Source organism: Diadema antillarum, unplaced genomic scaffold (assembly GCF_040938485.1).
Source record: "Diadema antillarum isolate AM-2024a unplaced genomic scaffold, OU_Dant_1.0 scf00000174, whole genome shotgun sequence".
NCBI lineage: Eukaryota > Metazoa > Echinodermata > Echinoidea > Diadematoida > Diadematidae > Diadema > Diadema antillarum.
In genome coordinates this window covers 1,049,396-1,062,037 of record NW_027271063.1, presented here as the reverse complement: position 1 = coordinate 1,062,037, position 12,642 = coordinate 1,049,396, and the positions used below count along the sequence as shown (strand labels likewise).

At 39.7% G+C, this 12,642-nt stretch overlaps 1 protein-coding gene across 1 annotated transcript; it reads right to left on the bottom strand.

Annotated features, from left to right (window-relative positions):
* On the bottom strand, window positions 1-7,013 carry LOC139722869 (uncharacterized). Its single transcript, XM_071634150.1, has 4 exons — window positions 6,770-7,013; window positions 2,890-4,760; window positions 1,541-1,674; window positions 1-935 (listed from the first exon to the last, which is right to left on the bottom strand). The coding sequence occupies exons 1-4, from the start codon at window positions 7,011-7,013 to the stop codon at window positions 140-142; spliced, it is 3,045 nt and encodes a 1,014-aa protein (XP_071490251.1). The 3' UTR covers window positions 1-139.
* Window positions 7,014-12,642: the final 5,629 nt, after the last annotated feature.

Here is a 12,642-nt window from a genome sequence, read left to right as displayed (position 1 = left end):
TTTTTTTTTGGTGATTATAAGACGTTACACTTACCATGCTGCAGATAGCGCATGAATAAATAAGACACCAGTACAAGTTGATAGCAATATTAAAGGTAATACAAAATTACTCCTAAGGTACTCTGCTTGGGAACCAAGATTAGTAAGGATGGGTTATTGGTTCAGGAACCGTCTCTTCTTCAAGAATCCGATAGATGTCTTCTCTATCAGATCTCACGTCCTTGATCCTACCAACGTTTCCTTCGTGGTCCAACAAGAGTCCTATGAGTTTCCACTCGTCGTGTACCCTTATAGCGACGGGAGCACCCGTTGGGTCCCACGAAGCAAAGTCCCCCAAATCCTGTTCCAGGTCACCGCACAGGAAAGGTCGGTATATGTCGTTCTGCGAACCACATTCCACTGTTGAAATCCTGTAGTGGCGTCGCTTCTGTCGCCCTTCCACTTCCGTAGTTGACCTCTTGATGGTCCACCAACCGGACGCGAGGACCCGCTTCCCTTCCGGGTAATCAGACGGGAATTCCCCTCCCAAAATCGGTATCACCGACGCCGGACCGGCTAGGTCAACGTGCGGCATCAGCTGAAGCAGTATGACCGCAGCGTCGCCGCCAGCAGCTGCCGCCTCCCCGTGTGAGACCTTCAGGATGCGCCGGACTCTGTACGTCTCCGCCTCCAGCTGAAAGTCCTTCAGGTTGCGTTGCTGGTAGCCCATCTTCACTTCCAGGTTTCTGGGCGCCGTCCAGCCCGCGTCTCCGCAGCTGTCGTCCAGAGGGTCCCGACAGCGGGACAGGAGCCGGAGATACGTCCCTAGGTTGGCGACCCGGCGAAGACACTTGTAGGGCGCGAGAACGAAGCTTGACGATACAAGGGCGCCGTTACATATCGGACTATTGGTGGTCGAGTCCCAGAGAACGGCTACCCATGACCATCGCATGGTCCTGGAAGAGAAACGAACATATCAAATTCAGCCTTCAGTTTTGTGTTTATGAAATCGATATGAAAATGTCATCGAACCTTTGTCACAGGGATACAATAATTTCAATGAAGTTTAAAATTATGAATTAAAGTTTACAAAGTAATGAGTGAAATTGGAAATGCATTCGAATGATACACAAGAAGCAGATTCAAATTAAGTTCATGTCTACGATCAATGACAAGATGAGACATGATTATACAGACACAATTACATATTCTGCGAAATACTCTGTTTGTATGTAGGTACCTCAGAAGGGAAGGAAATTGGGGTTCTGAAATACCTAAAGCTTGTTTTACTTCAGGAGGGAACAAGAAATGGGCTTAGTTTCACCTCTTTAGTGGATACTGTTTGGTATATCTATTCATCTATACAAATGTTCAGACATTCATTCTTTCATTTATTCTGTCATCCATCCATTTATTGCTCGTCTATTAGGTATCTATTAGCTCATTTCATTTGGTGTCATGTTTTAATTGTTATTTTAACATTGCGAGCTGTTGCAGGGTTTGGATTCATTTGAAACAACATTCAGTTCAAATTGCTGCCCTCAACGTTCACTTCTCCAACCTGTGAAATATTTTCGGCCTGGCTATGACCGGCAATGGAGGGGTCATCGGGGTAGGAGTCGTGTGTGGCAATGATGGAGCGTCCAAAACGTCATCTCCCGCGCATGCGTAATCAGAACGAGCGAGCTCCACCACCTGGCGAATGAAAACAAACATACAAAGAAAACACATTCAACTGGGCTCGCAAACACCGAATGGACAAAACGGACATACACAGACACAATTGTGATAATTATTATTGTTCTCCGAGAAACATCACATGGTCCTGGTGAACGTTAACTCTTCAATCCATACCGCAGTCCTTACAGAATGAAACCCAAATGCACATGTGGATTGAATGAATGTAGCAACATTTGTAGAACATCGCAGTAAAAGTTTTAGGAAATAGTTTGAGAGAAATTAAAAAGCTATGAAATTTTAAAGTAGCGGTGCAGCCATCCTGATCGCTAGATTAGAAGGCTACAACACTTTTGAACGTAATGGACGGAAAACTATATAAGGGAAATTAATAAGGGAGTTAAGGGAAAATTCAACACATTTTCCCTCTTTTGGCACAATGAAAGAGCACTTTCACCTGACGTACTCCCTTCGGAAAGCAGGGAAATTATTTTCCCTTACGATGTTGTCCGTAACTAGTCGAAGAATGAGAAGCCTTCATTAAAAATCACATCTTTTGATGGGGGTGGGGATTCTCATTACAATCTTTTTATACGGTTTTCTACTCATTGCGTCACGAACTGTAGTACATGGGTAGCGTTCTCATCCAGCGATGGCTGCCCTAAAACTGTAAAAATGCATAACTTGGAACGGATCGTCTGACTTTCGTCTATTTCTCACTGATGTGTTCTACTAATATTGTTGTATTCACTCAATGCAAATATATATTTGGGCTTCATTCCAACACTACTTGTCCCAAGAGGGAAAAATCAGTATACGTTTGATGGCACATTCTATAACAGGATTTGTCTTTATCAATTGCATTCCATCTCTTGCTCATGATAGGATTAATGTTTATGTTCACCCAGACCAGGGATGTCATTTTTCTCACTTGCCTTACTTGTCACTTTTCACGCCGACAAAACCAAGACATTAATCGCAAAACGAGTTAACTTCCATTCTTTTTAATTTGAGATATTTTGGATCAAAACTTTTAACAAAACCGAAAACCATAAGAAAATATGCAATGTTTTATAATAACTTCTAGAATATTCCTTGATATGTAACAAAAAGGGTATCACTGGAAAGGTTTTGTTTTGCTTTATCTGATGACTGATTAAGTTCAAGATGATTAAACATGGCGCTTAATCCGTTTTGAAATCAAACTCTTCAAATGTGGACTAGAAACCTCACCTTTCTGTTTAGGAGAACACTGGGTGTGTTGCATCGCATTTGATCCTCGCTGCTAAGACGGACGCCTTGGTTACGAATGAGATTGGATACGTCTGACACAGACGTGCATCCACAATGCCACGGATTCCTCGAGAGGTCTAGAGCTCTACCGGGCAAGATGTGTGCTTGGAAACCTCCAGCGCTGGTTAGGCGGTTGTTGGCAAGGGTGAGGTTGTAGAGGTAGAGGCGCGAATCCTCCTCGATAGAAATGTTCGTGATATTGTTGTTCGAGAGGTGGAGGTATCGCAGAGTGGACGCGGTCTCGAAGTTTTCGGACTCCAGAGCGGTAAACTGATTGTTGTCAAGGTTCAGAGTTTTGATCGCAGAGAGCGAGTGGAGCCAGTCCATATTGCTATTAGTCAACTTGTTGTGAGCCAGGAAGAGATTATTCAGCTCGCCGAGACCTCTGAAAGCATCGTCCGATATTTCTCGAAGACTGTTGTTACTGATATCCAACGTATCCAATGATTTAAGATGCCGGAAGATTCCATCCTGGAGGGTTTCCAAGCGATTGTCATTAAGCCTGAGAAAGTGAAGCCGAGTGGAGCTGCTGAAAGCTTCGGGAACGATGCGATCGATCTTGTTTTTCGATACAATGAGTACTCGAAGACTTGGTGTTCCTCGAAAGAGGTGTCTCTGAAGCTCCATGAGGTCGTTGTTTTGTAAGTCAAGGAGGAGGAGCCGTGACAGGAAAGAGAAGGTGGTCGTTTTGAAAGCTTCCGGTTCAACAGCTCGGAGGCGGTTGTTGGCTAAATGGAGCTCCATAAGACTATTCATTCCCTGGAAAGTCCGCACCGACAGATGTTGAATGGCGTTCCGCGACAAGTCAAGAAAGTCGACGTTGTCCAATCCGACGAAGGAGCCGGCTGCAATGGTGGAGATGTTGTTTCCCGCGAGGGTCAGGTGCGTCAAACCGGGAATATTGCCAAACGTTGCCTGCGTGATATTATTCAACCGATTCTCGTTCATATCCAGTCGTGACAGATTATGCAGTCCCGACAGGGAGTTCCCGCTGAACTGTTTCAAACGATTCCCGGAGAGATCAAGTGTGCGCAGGGCGTGGGCACCCCGAAAGGCGTCCGTGTCCAGGACCTGCAGGTGGTTACCAGAGAGATCGAGCACTTGCATGTGACGCTGGTTCTGGAAGGCATTGCGTGATATGACCTTGATGCGATTGTGACTCAAGTCGAGGATTTTTATGTGTGTGTTGCTCAGAAATAGAGGCGCGTCGATGCTCGTCAATTTGTTCATTTGCAAGTACAATTCTGACATTTGTAGCAAACCTGTGAAAATCATCGGGCTGTTTTCGTTGATGCGGTTGTGGGAAAGATTCAAGAACTTCACGTTCCTGAGAGTCTGGAAGGCATCCTCGTCGATGCTGCTCAGGAGATTATCGCTCGCGTCCAAATGTTCAATCATTTGATTGCTCTGCAGCAACGCCTCTGGCAGAGAGCGCAAGAAGTTACCGGAAAATCGCAGTTTTCGTAATTTGAAGGCATCTTGAAACAGGCGTGGATGAAGAAATTTTAAACGATTTTCGGTGAGATCCAATATCTCGAGATCCGACAACCCGCTGAAGGTGTTGGGCGGCAGGTCTTTGATCTTGTTGCCATGGAGATCGATGTGGATGATGTTCTGGAGATGTCGGAAGGCGGCTTCGGGGAGAAAACGGATGTTCCTCCGAATGTCGACCACACTGGGGAAGGCGTACAGCTGAAAGTGTCTGAACATCGAAGTTCTTCGACGCCCTCTAGTGGTTGAGACGTGATAGGGAACCTGGCGGTGGCGTCTCTTCGGCTTCTCGCTCCCAATGAGCAGCAGATAGTTTGTATCTACATGTCAGTTGAAAAAGACATTTTCACTTCATTAATCACAGAGGCAGTAATATGAATATACACAAAAATGTCTGTACCATGCATATTTTTATGTGTGTGTGTGTGTGTGTGTGTATGTAGGTATGTATGTCCGTGTCGCTAACAGGGGGGGGGGGGAAGAGGGAGGAAGAGGGAGGAGGGGAAAGCTGGAGCGGAGAGAGGAGGTAAAGACAGGAAAGACAGACAAAGATTAATGGTATAAATCTAAACCAGGTCAACAGTACCAATTAAGGTTCTCGGACTTTATATTGATAGCGACCTAATCTGGAAAACTCACATTAGCTATTTAAGTAAACTTTTGTCCAAAAACACAGGAATTCTAAACAAGCTAAAAGATTATTTTCCAACCAATGTAATATCATTACAAAATTATTATACTCAACAATGATTTCACCAAAACTCAACTATGGAATTCTAGCAAGGGGTAACTCGTCAACAAATTTGCTTGATTCACTTTTCCTTCTTCAGAAACGCGCTATCAGAACAGTTGATAACGCCGAATATTTATCTCATACAAATTATTTTTTTTTTCATGAGAATGAAATTTTGAAATTGCTTGATTTGTTTGATTACAATCTAGGCATTTATATGTACAAATTCTCCACGCATGATCTTCCTATGTTTTTCTGCATATGTTCATAGGAAAATATTCAGTATTATTATCATTATGCACTGTATCATATTGTTGATATTTCCATAGTAACAACTGTTCATCCACTTGCAGCATGTGGCTTATTCGACCCCCAAACCTGCATATGAGAAGTTATTGCTATATATCCCGAGTATTTTTGTATTCTTTTTTTTTTTCTCCCTCTCTATGTTTTGGTCATTTGTTGTACCCGTGCTCCTCATGTTAATCTTAACACTTAATTTTAATACTGGGACCTACGCTAAACAAGCGTGCTTCACCATCATTCTTCAGCATTCATTCTCAGATTCCGACTTTCATAGATTGACCACTATGTTTTCTATGTTTGCGATGCTTCCTAACTGGATTATTATTTTGTTATATCTTATGTATGTTTTTTTTACCGAGAAATATGAAAATGATTTGAAATTGAAATCAAATTGAAGAGGGGAGCAATGTGCAGCGTAGGCAGTTAAGGCTCAGGATTTATGATGATGATGATGATGATGATGATGATGATAATGATAAAAATGAAAGAATGATATAAATGAAAACAATAATGTGTTATCATATTCATCATTATTATCAGGATTGTTTTTATCATCATATTATTGCATTATTATTATTATCATTACCATTATTATAATTATCATTATTATAATTATCATTACTATTATTATGTTGTTTTTACTTTTAGTTTGAGATAATGGTCCTCAGAAAACTATCAATGCAAGTTAAGGAGCTACTGTATATAATCCATTTTTATTCTATTTTTGCAGGAAGAGTTGTTTGTAGTCACATATTGATCATCAGCATGGTCTCACACATTTTTCAGCGTGTACACGGCGCTTTGTTTTCGCTCTGTCCTTCATGGAATATTCCTAAATGTTACAGATATTTTCCTCGTTCCTGAGATAAATCCTTTACCATTTCAAGAAGGCCTATAATTTCACCACAGTAACAATAGCATATGCCAGTTAGAACGCTATTTTGTAGTATATGTAGGTATTCTGTTGTTGTTATGCTTTTTTCTTGATAAGTCAACATTTTCTCTGGCGTTAAAAAAGGGATAGGAGCGCCGTATGAATATTAAGTAATATAATGAAAATAGAAATGCACAACAAGCGAATCCATAACACAGTCTCGATTTGGGCACGGCTAAAAATAACTTACAAATAAATGACAAGTGCCGACATGGACATGAGAAAACTATTAAATTTGTTTTCTACCAAATGCAATGAACCTACATTTGGCGGACATCTCTTAATTTGATTTGTAATTAAGGGCTACTGCATTTACGTCCTGCTTGCAGCGGGTGCATTCTTCGCTATGTACGTACCGGATGAAATGTCGTCTGGAACATTAGGGCGACCCCAGCACGCAACAGCCTTGCTACCGTTCGTCCAGCCGTTTGTTTGTATGTAGTCGAGAAGCAGTGCATTTGGCGGCGGTGTGTCGTGCGACACGTCGAAACAGTAGCAACGGTCTGGGCAGGAGCCTACGATTGCTGTCACCTCTGACGCGTGTAATATCCAGGTGAAAACCATGAGAAGGAGATGGTCACACCAACGATTGGGCTCCATTTTGTTTTCTTCTTTCTGTGATGATGAAAATTTCATAAATGAAACAAAAGTGAATTCTTCCGACAATGCCCAAGTGTACAAGGTGTTGTATTTTCAATTGCTGCCATCTGATATCTTGTGATCAAATAAACATAAAAAAAAAATGAAAAAAGCAAACGTCCTCGCGAAGGTAAGCAATTACTGGAATGTATGTGTACACACATGTCGTGCGAATACAGAAAAAAAATGCACATAAAATAGTACAGTCAAAATAATGATGTAAAGATCTAATCTCCCTTAAAACATAAAACATATCGAATGCTAGCAATGTACACACACTAGCTTTATCTATCTATATACCGTGCATATATATATATATATATATATATATATATATATATATATATATATATATATATATATATTATATACATATATATGATACATTACAGAGAGAGAGAGAGAGATGGGAGATAAGTGAACATATATGTATGTCATATACATAAATACCACGTGAGAGTGAAGGGTCGATAACTTCTCTCCTCCTCCTCCTCTTATTCTCCAGTTTCCACGCTAACACGTGTGTCTGCATTACTGTGATCACTGACAGGCTGCCGGTGATCGATTTTTACACTCTCACGTGACCCCGAAGGCGCGTGATCCTAAAACATGTCGGACGGATTAGTGAGCCCAGGAGTTTAATAAAAGAAGTCTACTTATATTCTTTGGACGAGTGGTGACTACCACGTAAAGACATCTCTTCAAGGAATATCAAAGGGAGACATGAAAAGCTCGATTGTCCCTCGACTTTCTTGCCGAAAGTTTATGTTCAAGCCACTGCCCAGGGGACTGTGTCGGATTGAAAAAAAAAATGTCGGAGAAGATGTGAGTGAACGAGGTCAAAAATCCTCGCCATAAACTTGGGATTCCCCCAGGGTTTACAGACAAGTAGGCCATTATGCCGTCCGAGAGTAGGGAGAACACGCTTGATGAATGCCAAAGTGGTGTCAGACTGAAAGCGTAATGGTACCAGTATGACCACAGAGGCTGCTGCTTTAGCTTAGAAGCGAGATGACGGGCGGGGGGGGGGGGGGGGGGGGGGGGTAGGGGGAGGTGGGGGTGGTAGATGGGAGGGATGGTGGTGGGGACGGAGTTGGTCCGAAAGGAATACTATGTATATATGCATCATGGAGGCGAATATCATCACTGCTGGTCTCTCTTTTTGTTTTTGTTTTTTCACACCGAGCTTCTGACAACCAGATGATTGCAAGCGTAATCCATATGCTTGCCCTATGTTTCCCATATTTTGGACACATTAGTTAGGTGATACCCACCTCCCTGGACACAAACACGTAGACTATTTTAAACGTATCATTCAATAAAACAAAAATACGTCTTGATCATACACCATCTTGGCTGCGCAAATGTAATAGGATCAAAGATTAAAAAAGATACTTTATTCTTTATCATGGTTGATTCAAGCTCTATTGCCCCTATACATATATTGCACACATAATGTAACAAATGTGACATAGATTGCTTTATAACATAACGACTTCTGGATCACACACCATCTTCGCTCTATGGTTCAGGGTTAAATGTTGATAACAATTTATTTTTGTTTCGATCTTGGTTAATACACTGTCAATCATCCCCTTATCATCATGCGTATCTCCTATCTCTTCCCAACGAAGGGATCAAATCTCGTTTATGCAAAGATTGCTGATATATAAATGATTAGACATTGTTGACGAATGAATAAAACATGATGAATGAAATGACTGCGGAAGGGTGACGGTTGTGAGACCGAGCTCACTGTGCATCAATGACATCTTAAAGGTAAAGCTAGCTAGGCAGAAAGAGATATGGATGAAACATAAATATTCTGATCCGTTCTTTGATTTATTATTATGGTCATTGCATAAGGAATGTTCAAATCAATTTTGAAGTTGCTATTAATGACTTAAAAGAGTATACCAGTAAATAAGCTGAATAATAGAAATGTTTTTATTATCAAACACAAGAGAAGCAAGTTTTGATAAATTTGTAACTGTTTCACATCTATTATTTCCTACCGAAACAGTCAATTTGTTACAATGTACATCGTCAAAAATGTTTTTCATTAGTTTAAATAATAGGCCTAGAAACTTTCTGAGGGAAAAAAGTGATTATAATATGTGTACACAATATCTAGATTTCTTTCAATATGGGTTCAGCAACTACGTATCATATTCCTGTAACTTCAAGAAAAAAGAACATTTTGCCAAGTTAGTAGGCCCTGACTAATGTGAACGATGTAGGCTACCTTTTCAATACTGACTTCAATTTTATTAACCAAAAAAAAAATGAAATTCAGCAAAAATTGGTAAATGGAGGTCGAAGGCAATCTAAAAACGGTGTATAAGAGGTTTATAAGATTCTCAAATTTACATCATATCCTCCTAATTCTCCCACTGGTTTGTACCCAAAATGTAATTCAAATTATGTTTTTGGTCGCTGATATACGATCCGTATTGATTAGCTCACAACTGGTGGAATGGAAATTACTGTAAAACCAGGAATATTTGCGACATTAAATTTTCTCAAAATGCAGGCGACGGCTTTTTAGTGCAATGTGCAGACAAGAACGTTCTCGTGTAGTTTAATTTCCCGAATTTTGGCTCCCTGCAAAAATTTCATGCACGCATAAATCGCATTGTTGTATTACGAAGTATTAAAACTTCGTAATACAATAATGGGGGAGAGGGGTGGGGTGAAGCAGGAAAGAGGTACCAGACCACCTTCAGGTAGCATCTTTACCACTAACCAGTGGGCATTAACCCTGGCGTATAGGGGTGATTTCACAAGGACAAGGAGTTTTCCCGGACCGACCATCATCAGGAATCAAGTTGCCGGTTTCACGGGTGAGTGACGGGGTTGGTGGCCTTTCGGGACCGCGGGGATATGCCTCGGGTGACGTTATTAAATCGCTCCAAGATGCTCCACAGCGCCTAACAAGTGCATCTCCCTGACATGACGAGCTTGTCTCCTCACATCTAGTTTACACACTTCTGTTTACCGCTGAGCCTCGCGTTCCTCCGACCTGGAAAGGGACCCAGTGCGTGTGCCTCGACATTGGGGCTATAAGAGGTTTGCAATTTCAGCCAAACTAAGGTATCGCAGTTCCGGATAAGATTTATAGGGAAGTAGAGCCTGAAGAACAGAAAGTTGGAGTAACGACACATCTACGCATGTAATTCACCAAAATGGCAATGAACCCCGTCTTAACACAGCACAGTCCGTATAATGTTGATAGAAATATGCATCCTACACATTCAAAATAGATTATGGTAGTAAATTAAGACAACATCAACTACATCATTACAGCAGCAGTAGTACGAATACAATTTCTGCTTCTACACCTTATACTATTATATTGATTCCTACTAACGGATATGGGAATAATTTACGTATTAATGTTACAGTTACAAGTACCGCATGAAAAAAAAAAACCGTTTGAATAGATATTAGCAAACGTACTTAAATTGCAGTTTTTGTTGTTGCAAGAGTGGCAGCAGATGGTCCTGGTAATAACTGCCATGAATTCTGTGCAAAATATGGGTCACACGTGCAAGGAGATACTAGGAATATCGTAAATTTTGCCCACTGAAAAACTTAAAGAGAAAAGAATAATGGGAGTATCAACAGCACGATGATTCTTCGGCGATTACTTGGCATGTTGAAGGCAATTTTACAAAACAAACATGCATGACGAAGAAGAAATGTGCCTAGGCAAAGAAAAAAAAAACCAAGCACACATATACCTAATACAATTATCATATAGCTGCATACACACATAGGCCTATGGATAGACTATGTGTACATGGATATTGTGGATAGACCTGGGGGCATTTCATGAAGCGTTTTGGTCAGATATTTTTCAGACAAACTGTTACAAGCTACTGAAATCTTGAATCTAATTGGCTGAGAGCAAATTTGTCCGCCAACTTTGTCAGTCAAAATGCTTCATGAAGCATGGAGACAACCCCCCCCCCCCCCCCCCCCGGAGTCCCGAGTATACTAGTACTCAAGCAGGGGTCGATGGGAAATGCGTGTTGTAGCAAAAACAGCCCTGGTTCTACCGAGTGCCTATACGTCCTTGGACAAGACAAAGTTTATCATTAATATAAAAAAGGTTGTGGATCACAGGATCAAGGGCTTAACGACAAGTTGAAAAAAAGTTTGATTGTATCTTTTTATATTACTATCCTCAGAAACGGTTAATTTTTTTTATAATGTTAAAGATATAAAATGTTACGTTTTAGCCTTTTGGTGTTGTTTATTTGTGAGATCGAATTTTTGTGTAAAATGTGCAATAATATAATACAGAGTGTTGGTTATAGAAACAATAGTATATATTTGTTTGTAAGATATACGTGAGAGTGTGTGTAATAGTGGAATGAGAGTTAGAAGAGAGAGAGAGAAAGAAAGAGAGAGAGAGAAAGAGAGGGGGAGAACGAGGGGGAGAGATGTGCAATTATCAGATGCTATTTTCGTATATACAATGCACATGTAATGCGAATATATTATTCATTTATTGACTGATTTGATGTAATGTGCTGTGTATAGATTGAATGTATTCTGATATGGGAGTTTGTTACGAAGAGAAGATTGTGTTTTTTTTTTTGTAATCAAACTGATTATTTTTGTTGTGTAAAATGTGTTGATTTGAGCCGTATGATTATCTGATTATCTTTGATTATCTTTGATAAACTGATTATTTTTGTTGCGTAAAATGTGCTGATTTGAGCCGTATGACAATACAACATTTGTATCAATTAGTATAAGTACAAATGACCGGCATATATGATCAACATAAACTCTTTTTTTTTTTTTTAATTATTGAGAACAGTAATATATTGTATTTGTAATATCTGTTTTTGTTTTGTATTATAGGTTAATCTAATTGTGCAATGATTAAGATGAATAAGAGTGACCCTTTGTTGTTTTATGTTTTTTTTTTCATTGCTACACTGTATTTTGTGAGTATTTTCAATGTATACATGGCCATTTGTTAACAATGTCTGTAATTCAGCCTCCGGGCTGCGAAAGATATTGATCAATAAAACACCATTTTCAATCAATCAATCAATCAAGATGTTTTTATCCACCATCATGTTCCTCTCGACCTAGGTGCATAAATGGGTACCTGGCTATGCTGGGGTAATGACAATGGCAGAACACTCTGGAAGAGGGTGTGCAGTGCTAACATTTTTCTTAAAATATTATTCTGTAGATAGTTAACTGTCTATTTGATTTGTTATTTCAATTACTGCAGCTGACTTTGATTCGTGTATACTGACGACAATTTATTTTGCTTTTTTTTATAATTTTGATGTTTTATCTTAGGGCTTTGATGAAAAATGGCTCATGCTGATTAAGCAATCCCGAATAGATATGTTTTAAGAAAATGAATAAGATAAATAAAGAAGCTACCATTATTACAATTATTCCCCATTACTGTTATTATCAACATAATCATATTATATATGCATATATATATATATATATATATATATATATATATATATATATGCATATATATATATATACATAATTATACATATATATATATCATATATGTGATATATGCACGTATATGTATAAGGTA

Bases quoted from the DNA above. Each gene is read 5' to 3' on its own strand.
- LOC139722869 (XM_071634150.1), bottom strand. From the start codon at position 7,013: ATGGAGCCCAATCGTTGGTGTGACCATCTCCTTCTCATGGTTTTCACC. The intron at 4,761-6,769 runs GTACGTACATAG...ACTGACATGTAG, and splicing joins TCCAGACGACATTTCATCCG to ATACAAACTATCTGCTGCTC. The intron at 1,675-2,889 runs GTGAGGTTTCTA...TTCATTCGCCAG, and splicing joins GTGTTCTCCTAAACAGAAAG to GTGGTGGAGCTCGCTCGTTC.